We start from the raw sequence: 27,117 nt of genomic DNA on the forward strand, positions 1-27,117 counted from the left end.
CCAGCAGCAGCAGCAGCAAGCAGCACCATCACCACCACCACATGATCATAATGTTCTCCCACAAAGAAAAAGATCCAAGAAGTTGTCCCCCAGTGCTCCTTCAGAGCATCAATGATGCTGAGTTTGCTGGTACTCACTATGCAAAAATGTATATAGCATTTATAATAAGGGATGGAGGCATGCTATGATTTCTTAACTACTTTATTCACAATTTACAGAAAGCTCACAGAAAGAAAACACATCAAAAGTAAATTTTAGTGGTCTGAATGAGTACATCCGTCTCAAAGCTCTACTCTAATACTTTTTCAGAGTCTAGGTCTTATTTGAAATGGCCCCAAAACATGGTGGCTTTTGTCTTTCTGGAATAACAAGTCTTCTGGATGGGATTAATCAGGATAAGAGAGGTGTCAACCTGATACAAGGATCTTGATCTAGGAAGAGGCTTTTTTTAAAATTTTTAATCTTGCTTTAATATATATATATTTTAATTAGTTTCAGTTTTATAGCAAGATTTCAATATACTCAAAAACAATTGGGGCCCCCCGAGTGGCGCATTGGTTAAGAGCTGGCTTGGGACGCCAGAGGGCCCCAGTTCAGACCCCACATATGAGGGCCAGTGACACTGCCCTCTACAGCTAAGATGCTGAACAACAGCTCAACCTGGAGCTGGGCTGCTGGGAGTCGCCAGCAACGGCGTAGGCTGCAGCCCCTGCTGCAATGGGTTGCCATGGGCTACCGTGTGTAGCCAGCAGCCAGCATGAGCAGCCAGCAGCTGCAGTGAGAGGCCGTCCAGAAGCCGACGACTCGCCCAGGAAGAGCGCAATGATGGTGCCAACTTGGGCCAATGAAGCAACGTCCTCCACAACTGGACTGAAGACCAAAAGGACAGCAACTTGTCTGTTCCCCTTCCCCCAATTCCCCAGCGCTTGTTCCCATCCCCCAATTCCCCAATAAAAATCTTAAAAAATAAATAAATAAAAACAATTGAACACTATGACATTTGGTGCTGAAATGCCAGTAGTAGGTAAATCTTGGAAAAGATAGATACATATATATATATATATATATATATATATATATATATATAAAAAACAAAGTGCTTTTTGTCCTGCACATTTTAATAAGTATACGAGCACTTTCATTTTTAAAAGAATTATGTTATCACTTTTTATCAGTAACAAAAGTCCCAGGGCTGAAAATGAAAGTGTCATTTCAGTTGCTTCTGTACAAACTAATGTCACCATGATCCCTACAAGTGAGGGTTGATTACCCGATGGCTTGCCGCTCCAGCAGTCTCTGGACTGGGATGGTTAGTTTCCCCAGAAAACGCTTGATGATGGGACGGCTCTTGGCAAATTTGTCTTTAATTTCAATTTCTAAGACATCAGTAAGAAGTGCAAAAAAGGAATATTTCTGAAAACAAAAGCAGATTAACATGTTGATTCGAACAAAAAATATGAAATTATATCATTTATTATTATAGAAAATGGTGTCTCTTAAATCCTAATGACATACAGTTCCACATTGCTAGAAATATCTGCAGCTATTGTCAATCCTTTATTCACTCAGAATCATTAACATTCACAATTATTAAAAAGCAACAGTTAAGGACCTATATGAAAAAGGAAACCCCTTTAATCATCCAACCCCTCCTGGTTCAACAGTTTTAGGAGATGTTATCAAATATTAAATTGTGCAGAATACAATCTTAGTACTCACTACATTTATTGTAGCTTAATTCTTCAATTCAATACCCTACTATAGGATGGTTTCAAATTAACCAATATATTTGATTAATGGCCATTTTAATTCCTGATCCCACAGCATTTTGAAGTCGCACAACATAGGTTAAAATACTTCTTCACTTGGTTAGAGTAGGAACATCTACAGGATTCTACGGTTTCCTTGGTAAATATCAAAATAAAACAACGTTTAAATGGAAATTACTTAATTTTTAAAAGGCACACAGGGTCATTTCTTTTGGGACTGAACAATAGAAGTATGAGGTTAAGATAAGCTTTGTTGTTCTGTTTAAGAAAACCATTGGATAAAATGGTATTGGATATTAATAAGGATATAAAATAAATATAAAGAGCTTTACTCATTTACAAAGACTTTCACATATACCACCTTCATTTTGTCTTTACAAACATAGCATTTTCTTTTTAACGATGAGGATCTCAGGAAAAGTAAGTGATGGTGTGAGGAATCTAACCTGAGTCATTTCACTCCCTCCCTGATGGTATCGATACAATCACAGTGGTGTGAATAAAGCATTACTAAGTTTATTTAGTGGTAACAGTTAAAGTTCTCCAAAGGGCCATGAACCTTAGTAATCTGCTTAATGAAAAAAGCACTTGCTTAGAACAAGAGATATGAGTTTAAGCACTATTTCTGCCTTAAATAGTTACATAAACACTTTAAGCTTCAGTTTTCTTAATCATAAAAATGGAAAGATGATAATTTCATCCCTTATACTGCTCCCCCGCCCAATCAGGCTTGCACTGGTAACATGGTTAACATCTTTGTAAATATTAAATTTGAGGAAAATAAAGTTATTGCTGATGTCATTACTATATCCCTATATGCCTTCTAGAGCTCACATTGAGATCAATACTATGTCTTCTAGGCTTCTAATGTGTTAAATTAGGTTGTATACCTTTAAAAATTATTTGGAGATAATAATTACTACTCTTGAAAACCAGGAATAAGAAAACACGCATTTATCTATTTAAATAATCATAAGAACAGCCCATGAGAAACAACTCGCTATGCTGACAAGTCTCAAATAGCAGTATCTTTTCTTCAATTGGTTTTAGGATCGCTGAATTATCTCTCTCCCCAATGAAATATTTCTACAACAATGTTAAAACATTATTGTCATTAAACATTTAGGGAATGATTTAATTAATTATGTAATTCCTAAGCCAATAAAGGTTTACCCAGAAACATTCTAACACTAGTATGTGAAATGTGTCTTGGGGACCCAAGAAATGGCGAGAGAGAGAGCTCATGCTTTGCTTGCTAGATGAGAAATGATGTCTCTGTTCATTCCTTGACTTCTCGTAGTTCTAATGAAAAAACCCTTTGCTTGATTCCCTTGACATGGTGCACTAAGATGACTGGAAGCATAATGTAGCTGTCTAAAGTACCACCAACACAATCTGGCCTCAATGAAGATGACAACTCTTTGAATCACTCATTTAATTGACTGAAATCTAGAAATCCAAAAAACATTTGCCAAAGTCTGTAGGCAGAGAAATTCCTTTAACTTGTACTAAATATATGCTAGAACAAAATGTCACGTTTAAATAAAAACAGGATCATTATCACTGATTTTTCCTTATGCTTCAAGGTTCAACACAGCTATGCAAGGCACTGTGCCCGATCCTGTCCTTACTTCAAATATTGATATATTGTTCATTGTGAATTTTTTGCATTGATTTAATATATATATATATATATATATATATATATATATATATATATATATATATATTTCATTCAAGTATTTATTTTGACTGCTTAGTCTTTTGGCATCCTTTAAATTGTGCACATGATGTGAGTGCCTCCCATGCCTTATCCTAGACCTAGCCTTGGCTAGAAGGGAATATCTCATTCTCACTGTACCCTCTTTCTAACAGATCCCCTAGATAACTCAACCATCTTGCCCACACCCATAAACAGCTCAATGATGCACAGAGTCCAGAGGAAAAAAGTGGAGTTGGTTGACTTCCTAATTGTCAAGTAGAAGACCCCTGAGGGTCACCTTACCTCCCGGTGCCAAATTGGATTAGTGGTGTTACTGATGATAGTAGACCTTCTCTCCTGCCCATGGTGGGCGCAAGTGGGGAAACTGCTCTTCTTCCCTGGCTGAATGGACATCTTAAGGTAAGGGTCAGGATTGAAAAACATCCCTTTCTTTAGTCCAACTGCTCTTAGATCTTTAAAGAAAGATGAAGAAAAAGAGGGAGAGGAAGGGACAGAAGGACAAGCAGCTCAATGACAATTTGATTTTAAATAGTCACACAGGAAACTACACAGAAACTATTTGGTAAAACAATAACAAAGTTATTCACACTATGATTGCTTAGATCAGTGAGGACAAGTGGGTCATGATTAATTCCAGCAGAGAGGGCTCCTAACAGGTTGCAAAAAAGAAGGTAAACTGTTAAACACCAGCTTACACACCTCAAGTGATTTCCTGAGAACCATTCTGATTCTAACACATGCATCTTCACCACCTTTTTCTATGTGGTTTGGCAACTAGCATTTCAAATAATGTCTTGAGAGAGATCCCTAGTAAACCAATCACTTCAAAAAAGAAAACCAGTATGTTCCTTCATGAGAGAAACATAAATCATCTACATACATATTGGTTGTCGGAAAAGTCATGACATATTTTTTCTACGTTTTTTGTTGCAAAATGTGTTATGATTTTTCCGACAACCCAATATATGACATGCATAACCTAAGTTTAATTGGGAATGAAACTTCCGAGCACACAGTTGTGCCACATTTAAAATGTCATATATATTCCACAAATATAATGAATGCTTGGGGAAAAATGGAGACCGGAAATATTCCTAAAATTTGAATGCTACCTGCTATATTAAATAATTGTGCGGTTACTTTTTCAATAGCCTGTTAAGTAACTTAAATATCTGATGAATGTCCCATAAGTCATCTGAGATTCACCAGTTGTTATTTCACATTATGTGGGCTGGTAAAAGTTCTGCCTAAAGTCTGGTTAGTGAAGAGGTTGACACTTTTTAAAGTGGCGAGGTAGGGGATACAAAAATGTCAGGAAATAAAGCTGGCTTCGCTGAGTCCCCAGCACCTTTCTGAGAATATCAGTTTAAATAAGGTCGGCCTGACAGCTTCTGAAGAATAGACTGTTTCTAGGTAGCTTTATAAAGTTATGATCAATCTAGAGATGTCCTGAACATTGGTTCTGGTAGAAATTCTGCGGATGGCCTCTGAATCTTCTAAGACCATTGGATTACCCAGATCAGTTGGGGTTGAGACCCTGTAGAGTGTTCTTAAATTATAGGAGGTCGCCAGTCATCCTACTTCATCCCATTTCTGAAACACAAAGTCCTTCTTAAAAGAACAGAACTGGCCTGGGGTTACCCATAGAACCACATGCTCTAGTGAATGCTCCCTTGAGGGGGCTCATCTCCTCATCTAGGTCAACAAGAGCTTGTGACCTACATATCTGTGTGATGAAAACAGACCAGGACTGTCTAATGACACATAGCTGGCAGGAGAGGGAAGCAGTTTAATATGTTGGCAAAGATTGAGAAATTTAGACAAGAGGACCTATGTTAAGAATTCCGGATGAGGGCCGGCCGAGTGGCTCAGCTGGTTAAGAGCTTGCTTGGGATGCCAGCTCTGAGCAGCAGGGCCGCGGTTCGGATCCCACATTGAGGGCCAGTGACGCTGCGCCCTCTACACCTAAGATGATGAACAATAGCTCGACCTGGAGCTGGGCTGCTGTGAGTCGCCGGCAATGGCGTAGGCCACAGCGGGGCTGCAGTGGGCGGCTGTGAGCTACGTGAGCGGCTGGTAGCCAGCATGAGTGGCTGGTAGCCAGTGTGAGCTGCCAGAAGCTGCTGTGAGCAGCCGACCAATGATTGGCGACCGATTGCCTCACCCAGGGAGAGCACAATGATCATACCAACATGGGCCAGTGAAGTGACGTCCTCTACAACTAGACTAAAGAACAAAAACAGCAATTTGTCTACTTGTCTGTTCCCCTTCCCCAATTCCCCAACGCTGTTCCCCTCCCCCCAGTTCTCCAATAAAGTCTTTAAAAAAAAAATCAGTGGATTTCAAACTTTTTTGACGGTGACCTACATATGAAATACATTTTACATTGAAACCTAGTACACACATACATGGGAGTGTATACTTTCTGTGTAAAAAATTTTCAGTTTCTATAAACTGATGTTCTATGAAAAGTATTTCCCTTTGGTGGTAAACTTGGATTTTCTTCTATTATTTTTTAAATTGTTAGTTTCAACTAAATTAATCTTATAAACCACAAATGAGTTCCAACTCACAACCTGAAAAGCAGTACTTTAGTTTTATGGTAAACAAACAAGCAATTAGAATATTTTACTAGCCAAAAAATTGAAAGAAAAAAGTCTTATCCATTTTCCAATTTTTCTGTGTATTCCTCCACAGAAATAGGAGTATCCCTTGGCTTTTTTTTCCTAGTCTCCAAATCTTTCCTTTCTCCAGATGAAGTAAGCACAGTTGTTTCCAACCAATCATCAAAGCCCAACAGTGGGGTTAGCACATATTATAATACATTATGTTTTTTTTAAAGTAATTATACATAGTTATAGTCTTTTATTTATTTATTTTTTTAAGCTGAGCCATCCTGCCACCTGTTGGCAGTTCAGCGGCTGCTCAGCTCAGGCTGGGAATCAAACTGCTGTTGCTCAGAGCTCAAACTCTTGAGCGAGCTCTTAACCAACTGAGCCACTCGGCCGGCCCTCATAATTATAGTCTTTTTATCACCTGAAAACTTGTTATAAGAAATATCGTATTTCCCCATGTATACGATGCACCCCTTTTCGAAAAATTTGGGGTCTAAAAACTGGGTGCGTCTTATACAGTGGTTGTATGAGCATGGGGAAAAAAGCGGGAAATGCAAGTTAAAAAAATCTACCACCACTGTATAAGACGTACCCAGTTTTTATAAGACCCCAAATTTTTTGAAAAAGGGTGCATCTTATACATGGGGAAATACGGTACTTTCTGAGCTTATATATAAGTAATCTAATTTTATCAAGGTAGAGATCTACTTCAATTTCAGAAGTATTTTATCCTCAAATAAATAACTAGTTTACATATCATATATGAGAATCTGTGGAAAGAAGCGACTATTCCTGCCTTTGAAATTGCACACTTTTAAACTGGACATCACGTTTAAAGAAATCCTTACCTGACAATGTAAAGCTGCCGAGTTTCCGAGAATGCTGACTTCCTGAAGCACCTCCTTCCATGCCTTCTGCCCCCATCTGCAGAGAAAAACACATATCTCAAGTTTCACAGGATATGATGTTATTCAACGTCCCTAGGGAACCATATATGTTCACATATTCGGTGATTTTTGTATCAAACCTGTATTTAGTATACGTCTTTTCATATGCTACAAATCTTGGAATTGAGATTCTCGGAGATGAGGGAAAGGATCATACCCAAACTTAATCTTTACCCCAAATGAAATCAACATGAGCTTCTAGATTCCCTGGGATATGTGAATCAGCTTGCTTTGTGTCCTTTTATTTCTTCCATAGTTAATATGTAGTTAATATGTAATAAATGTACTTACATTGCTATTACTATATTAAAACATTCCTTAAGTTAAAAATCAAACATCAAATTCCTTCATATTTGTTAGGAAAACCTAGAATAAACTAAACAGGTGATTTATATCATACTCTTCCATATATATGTAGAATTACCCTTTCTTGCCAAATATTTCTGAATGGACCACGTGGATGTCCCATTGCCCTACCCAGGCTCCTATTTAATTGTTCTACAGGTACATGGCACATGCTATTATAATTAGCTATAAGAATTTGCAATGCTATTGTACTGATTATTGTATTGTGAAGCTTTTCCTAAGAGCTTTTGAGTAAATTATATCTCACTTGAAACCAGTCATTTATAGACCACATAGCAGACTTGGCCTTTCTCTCAATTTATGTACAATTAGTGCTGAATTTATGGTAGACTAGAAGAAAAAGAGTTTCATGGTTGTCTAAAAATAAAAGTTCTCCTTCCATTGCCATATATTTGATCCCCTTTTCCCTCTTCTGTCTCTAGGTGCTGAACACACAATGTGATATATAGATGATGTATTATAGAAATGTACACTTGAAACCTATATAATTTTACTAACCAATGTCACTCCAATAAATTTAATAATAAAAAAGTCCACAATACTGCAAGAGACAGAATTGAAAGAGGATAAATTTTGAGTAGTTGGGAAATAGAACACATTTTAATTTTAAATTTAAATTAAACCCTTCCATCTTATCTTGTGGCACCCACAACACTCCTTTAAAAATCATATGCCACCAAGAAAGAAACTTTTGCTCATCCAAGAAAAGTTGAAAATTTAAAAATAAATTCCATTCAAATTTTGAAATATATATATTTCTACTTCCTTCTCTACTTTCTGTAACTTAGTCAAACAATTCTGTGCGACACTTAACTGCTTCCTGATTGTTTCACATGTCATTTGCAATATGCTAGGGTACCATCCAGGTATCTTTATTTCATTCCATCCATAAAACCAACCCCTTTGACACTGAGTTGGCTCTCAACAAGTATGTATGGTTTATTACATTGTGTGACACCCCTCCGACTCACCATCCCCAGGTTAACTGGAGCAGGGACAACAGCAAACTGGTCAGACAACTGATGGCTGTCACTATCTCATCCTGCTTTCACCACACACAATCCTGGATGAGAGTGGTGAATGATGAGGTATACACACTACATCTGGGGCAGACACCCAGTAACCTACCCGTCCTGTGCCCTGGGTACACCAGACATCTGATAAACCATGGCATCCCCTCAAATGGACCAAACTGCCCCACGAGTTGTACCAACCCCAAAGACATGACGTCTCTTCCTACTAAGGGATACTCATGATCAGTGAGTTAAATGAGACTGAAAAGATTCATTATCTTCATTTAAAACCTATTTAAAATATTGTAACATATTATAGAAACAAAAGAAAATGCCCTTGAATTCTCTTTTAAAAATGTAATTCACTGTCTAGAAAAAGGCTTAATGTGAAACAATTCTCACAGACGTCACAGATAAACTGTCCTTATACTACAACTGTGGCAAAATGCTCATCTGAAATAATACTCAAGGAATTTAATTTTATCACTGATGACAGTGAAGCTAGGCAAAACCAAATATTATTACTAGATATAGGGACATCAATGATAATAAACACATCTGCACACACTGTTTAGAGAGAGGGTCTTAAACTCACTCCATAGATTCATTCCAGGAAAAACCAGGAGCAACACCATCAACCAAGTAATGAGACAATACATGGTAGTGAGTGATGGTAGCCTTTATCAGTCCCTGAAGCCGAAGGATTTCCTGCTCCAAGTGTCTGAGATACACATCACAGGGTACTCTGATGAATGACAATGATGTCAAAGTGCCAACGACAGAGAAGACACAATGTTTTATATCCTTGACTCGTTCATTGCAAGAGGATATGTGAGAAAGGAGACCATATGACTAGGATGGCAGCTCCTTTCCTTCTCTAGGAAGGTTCTCAGTTATGTCTTCTCGGACTATTCTTTGCACCTGCTTGTGGAATAATCATACTAGCCGGGCTTGGTGAATATCAATGTTGTTAATCAGTCTCAAGAACTAAACACGTGCCATATTCCTTGGTGACCATCATGTTGTGATATAAACACAGCACTCGCCCCCACAATGAAGTGTCTCTCAATTTGGGATACAGGCCCAACAAACAGACTCAAGCTTGGTCAAAAGTCTATTGGTCATCAATTCCATCAGTCAGCGTTTGAACCACAATAAGCGATTCTGATTGCCTGTGCAGTATCAATGAAACTTTTAAGGCACTCTAAAAATCTGTCTGAAGCAAATTAATTATCTCCAAACTATCCATGGGATTTGACAGAGTAATCTCAATGCGAAAATCATGGAATAAGATCAGTGGTCGCCAGGCTGTAAACTCTGGCTCCATTCGGTGATACCTTATCATTGAAATTGCTCAAGCCTAAAAAAAATCTGAATCCATAAAATAAGTGTTTGGAAGCTATTGTCTGATTTCACACAGTTAATTTTTCAAAGGTTTTATTACAAACAGCCCCACAGTTCTAGTTTTGAAATTTTTCTTTTTAGAACATTAATTAAAGCATCGTCCAGTGTTTACTAGGTGACGTGGCAGACTTTGTAGTCAATAACTGTTATTCTCCTTGTGACCGTCAAAGTCTTTTGTAGTAAATGTGGGTTTCTTTTTTCTAATGCTATACTATGTTTACTACAATGGGAACTCAAATATAATCCATATGGAAGCAGAGTACTTAGATATTGAAAATTTTGCACATACTGTTTCCTCTTCCTAGAATGCTCTTCTCTCCCTCTCTTCACCTAAGTAACTCCTACCCACCCTCAGATTGCTGTGCAAACACACTTTCTTCAGGGAAGCCTTCTAAGCCCTTCCTTTCAGGATAAACCCTATTAATATATGCTCTCATAGCCCCATTTCACTCTCCCCCAGGGTGATTATCACTCAAATAAATACATTTTAATTTAATTGATGTCACTCTCCCCCCTCAGATCAATGAGAACAAGGACTATGTTTTTTGCATATCATTTCATCCCCAGTGGTGGGTACAAAGCCTGCTACTTAGATGGCACCCAATAAATATTTGTTTGAAAGGAAAAATGAAAGGGAAAGCCTGCTTGATAGAGCATCGGTGGGTCTGGACAATTGCAAAATGCCATCTGCAAAGGTTACTTTCTGAATTTCAGAGAGTCAACCTGGTCACTTGCCTATATCCCAAAATTCGTGCATCTATAAATGTAAACACATAATGTTATGAAGGTTCTATATTATGGCAGTCAATATTTGTCTTCTATTCAAAGGAGATAAAAATCACAACCTGATTTTTGTTAATGACTAATAAAAACTGGAATGATTTACATATCTTACACTCAAGGATCTCCCCAGACCATCTGAGTCCAACTACCCATGTACAATGGCATGCATCTTGTGAAGCCATTAAATTCTAAAGTTAGTAGGTAGAGTGAAAATTCACAAAATTGTGAAAAGTAATCCTTAAAAGAGCACCATGCTGGAAACGGGCATACTTTCCTTTAACAGTCCAACAAAACCCATATCCTCCAAAAGTAAGTTAAATATCTCTTTCTTCATTTGAGCACCTGATGAAGAGGTTTGGCCTCTGTTGAGTGACCCTGTTATACCAAAAATATGTGTGGTATTTTTAGGCACTAGACCCCAGCTCAGCATCAATGGGGGTCCAGCCTAAGGCCTCCTGGGGGAACAGCACATTCATGATACCCATCTCACTCTCTCTTCGGGGTGAAAGTTCATTAAGTTGACTGGCAAGTTCAATCACAGACTATTTAAATCATTATTATTCTCCCTTTTACCCACTGAGTTCATGTAATAAATTAAATTCACATAAGATGCAATGCCACTGTTTCCTATCAACCAGTCACCCAGACTAAGTTTAAAAACCCTTCCATGGTAGGGCACTCACTAATTTGCTTCATGAGCGGTTTCCCTGAAGAGTGGACTACACACAGAATTCTTATAAATCAAATCCTATTTTCCCACTGATTTGTATTATGGATGCAGGTACACCAGCCTGTAACTTATTTCCTTTACTAAAACGGCGCCCACGCTGTCCTGCGCTTCCTTTTTCATTGTTCCCCGGTAACCCTGCCAGAGCTGCACCGGCAAAAATAGAAATCAGGCCCCGGGGACCTCGTGAGGAAGGCTGCAAAGAGAGGCACTCACCATCACAGCCGGGTTCTTCACGGTGATGCAGGGCGTGGTGGCTCGCAGCGCTCCACTAATGCCGTGGTAGTATTTAAAACAGATTTTTATCTCCGCTGCAAACCGATTGGAGAAAAACAGTAATGTAAACACCGAAACAAGAAGTCATTTAGGAATCAGCTGAGGAAATTCGCCACACCACCTCTCAGAAAGTCCTACTCATCACTCTTTGAATAATTCTTCCTTTTCCAATCAGAGGCAACAGATTGATTATACCATTTCCTGTTTGATTTGACACACTTCTCTGGAATTTGCTATGAACGTCCGAAATGTATTAAAAAAAATAATGCACAAAAACATGCCAAAAAATAGTGTAGAGACAAGACTAAAATGAGCTACCATTTACTGGGGTGTACCACAATGCACCAGACACAGTGCTATGTCTCTACTGCTGTTATTTAACCCTCACATCAACTTTGGGAGGCAGAAATTCCTGTCTCCATGTTGCAGATGAAGCACTGAGATTTGCGGAAGGTCAAACAAACAGGAAATGACAGAGTCAGGACTCAAACCCAGTCTGTCTGATTCCAAAGCCCTCACTTTTGACCCCTACAATATAGAGAGCTCGCAGCTGTTCATGGAAATACAAACAAAGTAGTTTAACAAGTACAAAAAAAATACTGTCGGAGACTATGCAATGATAGGGTCTGGTTATCTGTATTATTTTAAATTTCCAAGTGACTTAAACACAGCCACTAGGCAGTGATCAAATTTAGGAACCACTGGTACATATGCCAATATGTGGATAGATGATAGATGATTGATTGATAGATTGGTAGATAGATAGATAGAAGATACAGATATATGTGGAGATGGAGAGAGAGAGAGAGAGAGAGAGAGAGAGAGAGAGAGCCAAAAGAATGTACAGGAAAAAAGAAAGGAAGGAAAAAACTATTTAAGAAAGCAAAAACTATCAAAATTGTAATACTTAATATATACCGATAACAAAAGATGAATACAAAGTCATGTTTGACTTCTGCAATTACAAGAGGTGCTCAAAGTGGTTATCATTAACGTCCAGAAACTTCTGATTATGGCGAACTACTGCTTAAGCAATGTTGACCAAACTGTCCACTCGTATACATTTTTTTGGCACTCCCGGTATATATATCCAAAGGTATGTGTGTATTTTCATACATATTACATATATACACACATATGTGTGTGTGTGTGTGTGTATATATATATATATACACACACATATATATATATACATATATATATATATATATAATTTGAACTTGATAAAAAGCAATAAAATGCCAATTATTGATTCTGGAAAGTAACTACAATTTCAAAGACCATGAAGCCAGAATGTGTCAAAGATAAAACACAGAGACACTTGAATCTATCTGTATACAGAGCATCTACGTCAATCAAGTGTCACTGCAAAATGCATTTTTTTTCCAAGGTGTCAATCAATATAGGCAATGCTGCTGATGGGCAGGCCCCAGGGAGAGTCCTAACCTACAGAAGTGCAGTTCTTCTCTCAACTGAGTCACCTGCGTTATTAAAGTGGGGCCACTCGATGTACTTTCCCAAGGAAGTTAATCTTCCACTGACTCTCCCGATTGCACCAAATTATTGCCTATAGAGTATTCAGTTCACTTATTTTAATAGAAAAATATAATGATTAAAGAAAAGTCCCCTTTTAGGGATTTATATTATTACACTTTTCCTACCAATGATTAAATACTAAAATAAAGTCTGTCATGAGGTCAAATATTGAATCTTTCCATTACGTACGTTAACTGCTAAGCAGTGATTCAAAATGCAGTTAGCATCGTCAAGCAAAAGATTTTTACCATGTGCCCACCACAACACAAGCTCAGCACTATGCCAGACAGTGCAAGAGAATCAAAGAAAGGTTTCTGGTCTGGCAGGCGACTTATAGTGGAGCTGCTGGGATGACAATCACAGGCTTGACAAAACACAGGGACAAACACTAAAACAGCAGACCGCTGGATAGAAAAGACTGTGCAGACGACAGAGTTTAGTGAGGACATAATGGAGGAGTCAGAAAGGCTCACAGAACACACAGGTCAGGACTCACACCTACAGGGGAGAAAAATGGGGGTAGGGAGGGTTAGGAGTGAGGAGTGAGGCAAAAGCAGGGAAGCAGAGTCGAGCACACAGAGCTTGAGGGACAGCAAAGTGACCTATGCAGGAACTCTAGCCTTATTTCTCGCCTTCACTCAGGTGTCCCTGAGAACACCCCATAAATGACTTTCCTGAACACTAACAAGCGTTTTTGATCATTACTGAAATGGTAATAACTGTGTAGATCTAAGTAAACCTTACTCTCCCACTTGCTTTCTTCCAAGACCAAGGGCATGTAATGTGCAAGAACAAAGCTAAGCAGCATGCAGAAGGCCTGTCAACGCAGAAGCAGCTAGGCGATGAGCATGCGCGTTGAATTCTGCGGGCATGAGCTCATTAGTGTCACTCTGAAGGCTGGAGACCAGCAGTCTGTGAATCTGCCCGCAGCAGTACCTCAAAGATCTAATCAGTGGTTAGCAAGTAAGCAGCTCATTTTTCAATAAGAAGAAGTGCCTTTTTATAAGACATCTTCCCTGAACTCTCTTTCAAGTTATGATGCCACTTCCTCTTTTCCAAAGTTCTAACTAGTCAGCTAGGTAACAGACTATGAGACAAAAAAGTGGCTGGTTATTTTTATTCGTAGACTATTGATAGCCAGGCCAACTGCGCTAGCTGACCCATTTGGGTTGTTACTTTATTCCTTGCTATAACAAACATCTCCTACCCCGGTGACAAATTTAGAATCCCTAAAGCTATAAAATAAACTTATTCTGAGTTGTGCAAAGCAGATTTTGTGGACACAATCACCCAAAACACTGAAGATCTGATAGCTTCATAAATATAGAAGCTGTCTAACATGACCCACCCTACCCTCAATTTTTTTTTTTAAGTTTCATACCATGAGTTCAAAGATTCAAGAACAATTTCATTATGCTGTGAAGTCCCCTTAAGTCTGCTTTAGACTGACATGGGGTAAAAAAATATGTCTAAGGACTATATTTCTAAGCACTCATATAAATACCACCTGAGGTTTTTACATTAAATGGATATTGAAAGCGTAGAAACGTGTGTTGGACAGACCTTATTCTGATTAACAAAAATAAACCTATTATAAAGCCAAATCTTTCTATAATTCATATCCACGGTCCAGGACATTAACTTACACAAATTTTCTCAGACCTTAAAAAATACATTACTGAATATTTCCAGTTTTACAATCATGTAACACGATATTCCCAATTTTGTGTAGGAAGGATTAAGGAGGAAATGCTAAATTAGAGGAGAAAAGAAAAAGAAACCCTACTCTTTTCTTCATTTCCAATTCCTAGCTTCAGTGTCAAGCCCATTTCTATTAACTACCAGAGTGAGGAGTAAGGAGAAACATTTGTTGAGACAGATAGTATACCCTCATCCTCCAGGACCTTATGAACCCTCTAACACTTTTGAGGGGAGAAGAACATCAATCATGGAAAATGAGATACTCTATAAATGTTTTTTTCCCCCCACACACATAATGTTCCAAATTATGGTAGCATATGATACTGACTTCTCCCCAGGTGTTCACATGGGCCCCGTAATATGAATCTGCACACTCCATCAAGAGCCAGTCATTCCTCGCAGCTTTCTGGAGAAAAATGGAAGGTTGTTTCACCTGAAGTTCAGTTGGCAATATTTTTCAGCCAGATCAGCCTCTTAAACCCTGGGATCCTTTCAAAAGGAGGAATCACGCTGAGAGTAAACACAGCTATTTCCCATTCCATTTTTTCCCACACTCTTTTATCATTTATTTTTCTCATTACTTAGATAGTAATGCCAGCTGGGCCAATGTTGGAAAGGAAGGAAAAGTAGAAATAGGCAAGAAAAACAAATCACGCATAAAATGTTTCTCATCTCCCAGAAACAACCCTTGTTCACATTTTTGGCAAATATCCTTCTAGACTTTTTCCTATATGTTATGATATTATTGGGTTGCTGGAAAAGTCATAACGCATTTTTGCAACAAAAAACTGAAAAAATACGTAATGACTTTTCCGACAACCCAATAATTGGGATTGTGCTATATGTATCTGCACTCCGCCTCACTTATTGACATATCATGAGGAAATTCCCTCAAAAATTCCATTCCATTTAAGGTTTAAAGAGGGAATCTAGCCAGAAATTAAACTATGAAAAGAAGACATTCCTTAGGGGGCAAAGACAGGATTAGAGAAAGCTCTAGAATGCTGACCTATCAGTAAAAATGTGGAAAAATTATCTGATGCCTTTAATAGCAATTCAAAGTAATAGATGTTAATCTTTTAAAACAGCTTTTATATGACAGAAGTTTTACATGCTTCAATAAAGACATGCTTATAGCGGGTTTCTATTTAATCAAAACTTACTTTATATTTTAAGGTTTAATAAGTACCATCCTTGTACTAGTATACACATATTCTCTTATATTAAATCCCCTGCATATAGAAAACTTAATTCTTACACAGAGCTAAACAACTCAGCACATTTTTAAAGAGCCCATTTTTCCTACATTAAAGAAAAATTCTATAAAAGGTAGAAAAGTTAACCAGGACAAACCAGTAAATCATTTATTTATTCATGCTTCTAGCTACTCCACAAGAATGTATTTATTATGTTCTCAATAATATTAGTGGCAAATATAAATACTCTCCTTCATCCAAAATAAAAAAGGATGAGATATTCCTGTGAACCATGTACTATATATAAGAATTTGTATTTACAAATAAATATAACATCAGATAAACTGGGCATTGGTTGAATTATCTGCAGCCAATTTCCAATTCCTAGTAAACTGACCTAGCAGCCCCAGACTATCATATTTATACTTGTAAAGGCCAGGACCCACATGCAAATGTTATTCTGCTACTGGGAAAAATAATAGTAAAGTTAACAAATAAAATTTTTAAATTAAGTTGAATTTTTAAATTTTGAATTATTCTTTATGCTCCCTAAAATTAATATAATTAAATATTAACTACAAATGTAGATACAAGAGTATATAAAAATGTGTAAAGTATTAAAATAACCATACATAACTTATGTACCATACATTCACAAGGTATACATAATATATGTATGTACACATACACACACACACATACTTTTTAAAAAATACGTGGACATTCTCTAATGAGCATTTTCTAAAACAATTTTTTTCCAGTTCGAGGCTACATGGCATAAATAAATAAATCAAATCAAAAAACTTTTAAAATAACGTTCAGACAGGGCTCCATAGATTTCTGCATACTTATGCAATGTTCAATAACAAACTTACATTTCACACTTAGTTACTTACGTTCCATGAAATAGGGCCCGGGCTCAATTCTCCATACAATTTGCCCTTTTTGTGTTCCAGTCACACCCCTGTTTTTCGAATCCCAGAAGTTGGCTGGAGAATTCTCATCTGAAAAAAAAAACCAAAGAAACACTTTTCAGCTTAATTATAACCTCTTTGTCCTTCCTTCGCTCAAAGACTAATACAAGTTCTAAGATAAATGTAAAAAAGATAAAGGGGAAATATTAATGAACAGTGTTATTAATGACTACCTCCCAGCAGATAATTACCCTGAATTTCCGTACTTGCATTTATACAGGAGAACTGGGGCGGAAAGTGGGGCTTGGGATGGAAAGAAGGTGTCATCTCTGGGCTTCGCCAGGTTGGTTAATGTTGCCACAAGGCAAGACTACAAAGAACAAAGGGCATACAATTGCTGCAGCTTTCATGATGGGCTGATGTATAAGAAAGCGGTTGAACTCCCATCTATAAAATGCTTTATAAAAAGAAAAGGAAGCTGGGAGAAGATAAGAAAGAAGACGGGATGGGGAAAAAAGGAACATTAACCTATGAAACTGAGTCAAGACTCAGGTTTGCCAAGAACAGTGTCCAGGAGACACCAACCAAGTCATCAGGTCTGCTAGGAAAATCTTTACAAAACGCCAAAGGTAGTAGGCCTCAAACCAATACAAGAAAAGAAAAGGGACAGGTTTAGACTTTTGTCTGGGTGAAGGATAGACAGGACAGGGCCCAAGAATAGGCCCGAAAGCACCCTTTTCCAAGCTTTCTGACCACACGCTATATAGAAAATGGTAATATTTACAGGCACACAGGCGTAAATGGAAGAGACGCTTACAATTTCGGATGACAGGGAGGGATGCTGGCTGCCCAGGCTCTACCCCCTACCCTGAGGCTGAAGGGAGTCAGATTCTATGTAATTTGCTCACATCTAACTAGTTTGACGCTCTGTCCTAGAGCCCTAGAATAGGAAATTAAACTAAACACATGAAAAATGACCATTCACGGTTTTATAAGTACATAAAAATGTGCAGGGTGACACTGGCTCTTAAAGTGACATGCACCTCAGTTGTTTCCCCAGGAGGAAATATTAGGGATACAACTTAACTGTGAACTGGAACCAACCCGACAGGGTGAAGAAAGAGCTATACTAACAAAAGAAAAGCTAGAGAAAACGTCCCAGGCCCAAAGGAATAATCCTGGGGGAAAAAAAAAAAAAGCTCTTTTGAGCATTAAAGAAACAGAAAGTGAGGCAAAGTGAGGAGTTGAATAATCCAGCTCTGAGGGATTTCTGTCTGTGGTCGTCCTTGGGGTCTATCATACTGATAAGGCAAAGAACTTTGGGGGGTTGGGGGGATGGTCCTTTCATGGCATTTGCATTCAGCACATTATAAGTCAAAGATCTTTTTTGTGAAAGACCAAGAAGAGGCCACTGTTCTTTATCAGAATGGAAAGGCATAACCCACCCATCAGCGCCACTCCTACACACACAATGTAAGGACGAAGTTCATTCTATCACAGGACTCGAGCCACAATACTGATGTTTAGAAGGCACTCAGGCAGTCACCTCAAGCTGGACTGGAAAGCTGTCATGTGGCTCTGCAGGCCTCGCTGCCTATGCATTAAGCTTCTTCCATGCCAGCGAAACTCCAATTTTGTCCAAGGCAGCGATGTGCCCAGTAAAAAATATTTCTCTCTCCAGCATCCCTTGTAGCTAAGGGCGGCATATAGCCTAGTTCTGGCCCTTGAAATTAGAAGTCGTCTGGGTGAGACTTCTCGGAAAGCTATTATTTTTCTGATTAATAAGAGGACAGACTCCTTTTGCTCTTTCTCCTCCCTCCTTTTTGGATGAGAACCACATGCTAAGGACAGCAGAGCAAGCAGCCAGAAGCAACTGTGATGATTTTTTTGAGTCCTGAATGACCTTCAGACTTCTTGCTACCTAGGCAAAAATAGATTTCTATTCGGTTAAGTTCCTGTGGTTGGGTCTCTGCTACTTGCAGCTGAACGCAAGTAATAACATATACCCACCATCCTAAAACTTGCTCAGTGGTTTAGACTCATACCTGTCTTCACCTAGAACCCTCAACACTGCATCACTGCTTCAGGTTAGGTAGGTGCTTCACTTTGAAAAGATACTTTAATTGGCAGAGCTGCTTGGATGGGGAGCGAGACTCTCATGTTTTCACAAATAAATGTAATTTATTAGCTATGGGTCCCTTGGAAGGCACCGAAAACTGGACCCTACAGGAAACACACACAGGCATATGAGCTAGTCAAAATGTTAAAAAACATGACTATACACATGGGACATTTTCTGAAAATACTGTTGCGACAGCTTTCTCTGGAGGCCTCAGGAAAAATGAAGACACATCAAATCTTGTTTTAAGGAGGAAGCACTCGGGCTCATGATGATAAAAATCAACAGTAACAAAACTGGACTTGTTAACGTGAACTCACTGTAAGAGGGTGTGCGTTTCTGGTATTACTAAATGTTGTCTCCCAAGCCATCAGTTAAGCCAAACTAATGACACCCTTCTGACATAATTACCCTGGGAAGATGGGCCACCGAGGATCAACTATAGAGAGAGAGGGCGGGAATGGGATGAGGAGAATTACTCTAAGAGGTATGCACTCCGGACAGAAGCCATGCCTGAGGCTTGACACAACTCTTAAGATGTTCCCTAGAAGACAATTTTGACAGAGAACCAGTGCTGGCATCTCTTGTTCCAAGAAGGCCCTACATCTCTTTGTTTACCAGCCACATTCACTTCAAGGTAAAAATACTGCACTACGTCAACATCCTTCCTTGGTCTCAGCAGTAGGAAATCAGGGAGGACAGGTGGTGGGTGATTCCTTCCTAGAAACTTAACGAAGAAATAGACCTAGAGTTAAGTGTTCAGTTCACCCAGCAGCTCATATGGGTTGGGATAAAATATATCTCTGAATTTAATTCCCCTCATTGGTTCATAGGGCATGTAGAAAACTCCAACTGGTTAAATTTATGATATTTAAAGAAATACAGGCTAGCCCCTTGAAGCGAAATGTTGAAAATGTACCATGAGGGCTGGCCGAGTGGCTCAGTTGGTTAAAAGCACGAGCTCTGAGCAATAGGGTCGTCGGTTCGATTCCCACATCGAATTGTGGAGCTGCGCCCGAGCTGAGCTGCCACTGAAGTTGCCAACAGGTGGCAGGATAGCTCAGCTGATGAGAGTACATGCTCCTAACAACAAGGTTGTGGGTTCGACTCCTGCATTGGCCAGTGAGCTGCACCCGAGCTGAGCTGCTGCTGAGCTGGTGAGAGCACATGCTCTTAGCAGCAAGGTTGCTGGTTGGACACCTACATGGGATGGTGGGCTATGCCCACCGGCAACTAAGTTTGAACACGGCACCTTGAGCTGAGCAGCGGCGAGCTGCCTAGGGGCTACCGGATGGCTCAGTGTGCAACAAGGTTGCCAGTTCAACTCCCGCATGGGATGGTGGACTACATACGTCCCCCCCACACAACTAGATTCAAAGCAGCAACTGGACTTGGAGCTGAGCTGCACCCTCCACAACTAAGAATGAAGGACAACAACTTGATTTGGAGCTGATGGATCCTGGAAAAACACAATGTTCCCCTTTCCCAATTCCCCAACACTGTTCCCCTCCCCAATTCCCCAATAAAAAATAAAAAAAATCTTTAAAAAAAAGAAAATGTATCATGAGTGTTCAAATTCGCATAGAACCCGAATGTCCCACATATGATCAGAAACGGGTCAGAATTAGGATGAACAGGTCCAGAGCAGGAGCTTGATGGGTCTGTTCTGATTAAAAAAGAACAAGTCCAAATGCCTCAGCAAGAGACCATCCTGCAAACTTTCATGGGGAGGGTCTTAGTCTCCACTAACTATAGTGTCTGTCATGTGGGAGATACCCAAGTTGATTAATATTCTGGTTATTCCAGATTGAAATTTTTCTCTGACAAGATCTTTCTGATAATTGTTTATCCCTGACAGATCCAAGCACTTTTGCCATCAAGTGGCAGCTACCCTTAATTGCAAATATAAAGTCACTAGAAATAAACCAGTTTAGGGGGCACAGAGTTCAAATGATTTTGATATGACATCACACCCCCACCACAACTGTTGCTAGTTAGCAGAGCCCTGGCCAGCCTTGGGCACACCATGCTAAACAATGCCTAGAGTGACTCATTCCTTTGTTTTGTTTCAAGACCAATTTTAATTGGTCCTTCAGATTAAAATTCTTTTCTTTAAGTAGGTTAACACCTTCATTTAGGTTACAGTCAATTTTAGTATAGCCTGGGAACTCATTTTGGTGAAAGCATCTCTCTCCTCAGATCCATTTTTCATGGGTATTTGAGGACAGAATATTTTTTTCCCAGATTGTATGAGTTATTTTTCCTCTACCCTCATTTAACATCTATAATAGTTAATTCAATCTTTTAAAAATGCCCCTACTCCAAATAAAAATAAATAGAATAACTGAGTATAAAATGGTGGACCAAAGCGTTTTAAGTCCCCTACAAATATAATATAGATGCAATTATAAATCTATTTCTTCCTTTAACTGAATAACAGTTCTGATAGATTAAAGAAATCTCATCAGTCTTTAAAACCAATTACCAATTGTTCCATTTATATTTGATCACTTCTCTTCCCCATTTCTCTTAGCAGCTATTCATATCTGTTGCATTAGACTCACATCCCTTATCTAATTTCCACCCTCTTTCTTGGAGCAGGGTACCATCCAAACATGGAAGACATAAGGTCTCATCTCCCTGGCTTCTCCATCTCCCTACTGCCATCTTTTCTGTATCCATACCTACCCCTTGCCTTCTTGCCCAGGTTCCAGTCCCATTATGGTGGTGCCCTTGATCCAATCCCCTCCATCAGTCACCTTCTCACCTTGATCTTTGGCTTCTTCCTCTCAACCTAGAAACATGTCAGCTTCCACGAGGCACATTTTCCTGGTTTTACTTTTGCTTTTGCTCTTAGACTGTGACCTTCCCTGCCCCCTTCCCCATTCTAATTCTTATTTCCCTTCCAGTTACAATAGAGTCTATATTATAGGAGTGTATATTGTAGGTACTTAGGTAACTTTCTAGCTGGAATATAATTACAAAAAGAAACACTGGAGATGTTTAATTCATGTGCCTAAATACTTTCTCTAAATCTAGTTTAGTTTGATAGGGTTTATATAAAGCTTGTCCACTCATGTCTCACATATCTTCTTTGTTCTCTTACAAGTCTAGCTGGTGGTACCTTTCCTCTAAATAGAAAAACACACACCAAAAAAGCACTGAAATCATTTTAATATAATTTTCATAGCTATCTGTTTGTGAATAGCATGGGATTGTGATCAAGAAAACTTTTGATAATCTTTACTCTTGCCTTGTTTCAGCAGTCCATGATACTTTTCCAAAATGATTTCACCTGGTGTTTTCAAAAATTACTCGTTAGGACTATTCCAATTAATACTAGAATTACTTTTGTTAAGTCTGATTCCCCAAGGGAGTAACAAATAAAGTGTTTGGACCCAGGAAATAAAGAAGAGGAGATATAAGATTACACCACATACAATTAACTCTCTTCTATTAATTACAGAGTATAGTGGTTCAGAGAATTTTCTCAGATCTGGTCAATTAGGTGAGCAACTAGGCCCCATTTCCTAAATGGAAACCACATGATTTTTAGCAGGAACACTTTGGGGTCTTAAATTTACATATAAGTAGATTTACTAACATCTGTACATTCAGTAGGTCACAAAGCACCATTGGCTACCTTCCCCTTTAGCTAATCGATCCTCCAGGACAATGACTGTCCAACTCCATTGCTCATAGTGAATATCCTGGGAGCTTCTTCAAAATGCAGATTCCTGTTCTACTCTTACAGAGATTTTGATTCAGTAGGTTTGGATCGGGAATCTGAATTTTAGCTTTTTAACACCCGAACCAGGTGAATCTGATACAGAAACTACAAACACCACACATAAAAAAAATTGTGTTCCACAGTTATTTCCAGGGAAATTGAGCAATCTATGAAGATCTGCCTATTATGAAGATCAAGAACGACTCATTTCCTGCCATAAGGAGTTGACAATGCAGTGGAAGAAGACTGGCACCTAAGGTACAAAGCAATGTGAAATGTGCCACGGTAGAGGTGTGCGTATCTTAGAAAGTGCTAAAGGAGAACGGGCAGCATGATCAGTGCTTCCTGTGACTGCATGTCATTAATAAGGCTCTGGATCTATCAGGTCTGAAGTGTCTTTGGGAGATGCACATGGAAGTGTCCTTTGGGAGATCTACACATTTAAGCCAGTCATTAAGGTGTCCCATTCATTTCTTTGCTTCACCATTCCCAGGGTTATTTTTGGGGGGTTGGGGGTGGGTGGAGTGAGCGGGTATGTGTGTGTGTGTGTGTGTGTGGGGGGTGTTGGTATCCATAAATGCTCATTAGAAGGAACAAACAAATGGCCATGAATTCAGTGGTAAAAATTCCTGTTGTTGCCTAGACCCCAGGATATAATAATCCTTTTCTTCTTCGCAAAAGTAGGATTAATTAATTATATTAACCTACAATATCATGGTAAAGAATAACTAAAAAAAAACCTAAATGAATTCTTTTTTAAATGCTACAAAAAGCTAAAATAATGTAAGCATCAAGTCTTCTAAGTTTTTTCAAACTCTTCCTTCCCTATAAAATCTCATACACAGAGATTAATGTGAATATTATCTTTAAAAATTCATTTTTCCTGTACATGATTTTTGGATTCTAGAAAATGTTTTATAAATAGGCTTAAAGATGATAAAACATATAGGAGATATGACCAGACACATCAAACATAATTTGGTGTTGGAAATGCTTCTATGTCTATATTAGTATTTCTGAAACCTCCATACAGTACTAAAAATAAAATAGGAACCAAAAAAAATAAAAAAATATTCAAAGCCCTCACTCTTCTATCCATCAACCCAGGGGAGTTGAGAAAAGGTGAGGAATATGCCATGTGACAGATTGTGCCAGTGAGATGAAATCTGATGCTTACAAATTTTCTTTTGCTTTAAAGTAATCCCTCCCAACATTTTCTCAAAAAATGGCCTAAACATCTAAATTGATTTTAAATTACCTTTTGTATACAAATTGAATACATTATGTCCTGAGGTTGGAACATAAAGGGGCCTGGTTTTATTCTGGTTACCCTAGGAAATTAGATGCCTTTCTGAGATTTGAGATTTGGAGAGCAATACTGAGCTACAATTTGAATCAAAATGATCATTCTAGACCTGGGCAAAGTACACACCTTCACAGAGACTGCTTGACTGCTAAAACGTTTCAAATTCACCAGCATGTAGCAGGCAAGTTATGGAATCCCACTGCAATGCGAGAGGAAAAGTCTAACCATGGCTTTGAAATCAGAACTACATTGCAGGGAAGGGGTGAGTCTTTACCAGTGATTGTACCAAACAGAGCACCAATTTTATTAAGCCCTCTCTGGATGGAAAATATGTGTGTGTGTGTGTGTGTGTGTGTGTGTGTGTGTGTGTGTGTGTGTGTGTGTGTGTGTGTATCAGGCATGCTTGGAGATTACAATAATGACACCATGCCACTGGCTGAGAATGTACCCACTGGTGGCTATCGCTTTGGAGCCATTTGAATGGCAATTTTCTTAGATACCAGAAAAAAACTTGCTGATTATAATGTGCTGGAGATGGGAGAAAAAGATACCAGCAGGTTATAGGGCAGAAAAAGCAACAGAAGCTGAGAAGAGCTGTTAATAACAAGTTAGCAAGGTCTGGCCTTGGGGATATTTGTGCCCTGAAAGGCATGTGCCTCACTGCCCTGGAAGGAAGCACTGGCAGAGTGGAATGGCGTGGGGCACATATGTTGATTCAATGCCACACACCACCATGTATGAGATGTTTCGCTGTTGTTTCTTCTGCAGGAGGCCTCACCAGGGGCGGTGAGACCCAATCTGAAGAACGCTAAATGTTTCACTATTTCCATGCTGGGTGACAGAGCTCACACCTAAGTCATAACCTCTCCCTGAACATTCACACCTCCAGACATGCTGGGAAGAAGCAGAAGACTAACCAACTTCCTGTATTAAATACCTGATTCAAAACTATTCAATTAAACACTCATTTTGACAAGGGAGGAAACCATCAACAGATCGGTGAGAAGAAACACTTGGGTTCATTTCAGCAAATACCTCCCAAGAGTTTCAGTTATAGCCTAGAATACCAGATGCTAAGGAGAAGTCCAGAGATGGTTTATAAAAGAATTCATTTTAAACGCAGGTATATTTACATACTGAAACATGTCTCACCTCTGTTCAGTGAATCCCTTTGTCTTTCTTGGTAAAATTCGAAGTCTTTATGAAGGCTAATAGTGCCCTGTAGTATCTGGCAACCCCTTTGACAGCTCTGACCTCATCTTTCCCCACCCTTTTGCGCCATTCTTGCCACAGTGGATTCCTTGCTATTGAAAGGGAGCAGAGCATGCCTTGCCAAAATATGCCACTTTGAGCGGAAAGCAATTAGCTCTCTGCCCTCCGCTTTATGTCTAAAAGCAAGGCATAAATTTCCATTTGTAAAGGTGTCTCACTCTCCCATATCAGGAAAAGAAAGGTGACTCTTAATCAAAAATGGAGAAGGAACCAATTTCAGTGTGAAACAAACCTTACTACATAACCCCTATCTTCCATTAGTTTCCTCCATATATTTGCCTTTCTACGATTAAATGCCCCTAGAAGCCAAAGTTCCCTTCCTCTGTCTAGTTATTTCTCCATAATTTATTGACCTTTGTTAAAATGGTATATATGCCCCTGAGTTTAAGCACTGCTTTGGGCCTTCCTTTCACTTCCATAAAGGCTTCCATGCACATTAAAATTTTAACATCTAATGAAATTTGTATGTTTTGCTCCTGTTCATCTGTCTTTCGTCAGTGTGATTTGCAGTCCCGATAGCTGAATGAAAGCTATCTTAATATCTTCTTTTGATTATATGACATTAACTGAATATTAGTATTATATTTTTAAAATATACAAAAGAGAAATAAAATTCTCACCAAGCAATGTATAAAGCACTTCTAAAGAGATCTCCATCTTGTTCAGAATACAGAAAAACCAGGACACTGCAAATTCCATGGGAAACTTTATTTAGACTATTTTAACAAAAGTACTTTATTTAAACTCTGTCTTTATAACAAGACTTTCTCATTAACTTAATCCAATCACACTGCTACGCTGAGTTGACAGTCAACTTTGTTTCTATCTTACAGTTCACACCAATGCACAAAAAGATAAATTGGCTTACCTAAGACCAGATGACTGGTTTCAAGAAAAGATCTTGGAAACATCTTAAATAAGTTCTTTCCTGACAAAGACTTTCAGAACCTTTCTAAATTAAGATTTTTTTTTTCTGCAACTGAATATTTTCCTGTATAGAATATAGAAGCAAATTCTTTGGATTGCACTCTGAAAATAATGGAAAGGCACTGAAGAATTTAGAGAAGTGGCATGATCTGCATTTTTTAAAACATCATTCTGGCTGTTGCCTGCAGAGCAGACTGTAGTACAAGGACAAGAGAGGCTGGCTCACAATGCTTCATGCGCAGGCCCAGCAGCAAATGTTGGAGGATAACCTAAACATGACCCTCCTCTCATCTCCATTTTTCCTGTGCAGACAGAGCTGCGGCAGCTATAAATATCCATCCTTATGCAAAAGGCTTTGCACCAATTCCAGACTTTTCAGTCCAATGACCCTGTGGGGTGACTCATCTACCTCTAAGCTCTCTCCAGTCAAACCACCATCCTGTAATTTCACTCTTTAAGTCCGCCATGCTCTGCCCCTCTGTCTCTTTATTCAAACAACTCCTGAATGTCCAACTTTCCCATACTCAACCTTAATCAGTAAAAATATAATGCTCTGATTCTCCATCACTTAGTAACTCAATGAAATACTTAATGGAACATAGTTAGCATATCACTGGCATTTAGCCCACATGAACCTTCTATTTACCAACAAACGTATCCTCTTTGGTTTTAGGTACATATTGTTTATTAAAGGTGCCATGAAAGCAAGATGCCACTTGGTGATGATGATGTCAGGCTGCAGTTGCTAGGGGATGGTAAGATCCCAGAACTTTGAGAGACAGCACACCTGAGT

General features: G+C 38.8%; 1 protein-coding gene across 3 annotated transcripts in view; it reads right to left on the bottom strand.

The window, feature by feature from the left end:
* Positions 1–27,117, bottom strand: part of HECW2 (HECT, C2 and WW domain containing E3 ubiquitin protein ligase 2) — a 360,649-nt gene that overhangs the window by 117,950 nt on the left and 215,582 nt on the right. For all 3 annotated transcript variants that reach the window (XM_019635678.1, XM_019635677.1, XM_019635680.1), the window contains 5 exons: positions 16,953–17,060; positions 11,564–11,658; positions 6,956–7,031; positions 3,775–3,944; positions 1,271–1,413 (listed from right to left, as the gene is read on the bottom strand). In XM_019635678.1, coding sequence (XP_019491223.1) covers positions 1,271–1,413; positions 3,775–3,944; positions 6,956–7,031; positions 11,564–11,658; positions 16,953–17,060 — 592 coding nt within the window. The remainder of the gene's footprint in view (positions 1–1,270; positions 1,414–3,774; positions 3,945–6,955; positions 7,032–11,563; positions 11,659–16,952; positions 17,061–27,117) is intronic.

This window comes from Hipposideros armiger, unplaced genomic scaffold (assembly GCF_001890085.2).
Source record: "Hipposideros armiger isolate ML-2016 unplaced genomic scaffold, ASM189008v1 scaffold_23, whole genome shotgun sequence".
NCBI classification, from domain to species: domain Eukaryota; kingdom Metazoa; phylum Chordata; class Mammalia; order Chiroptera; family Hipposideridae; genus Hipposideros; species Hipposideros armiger.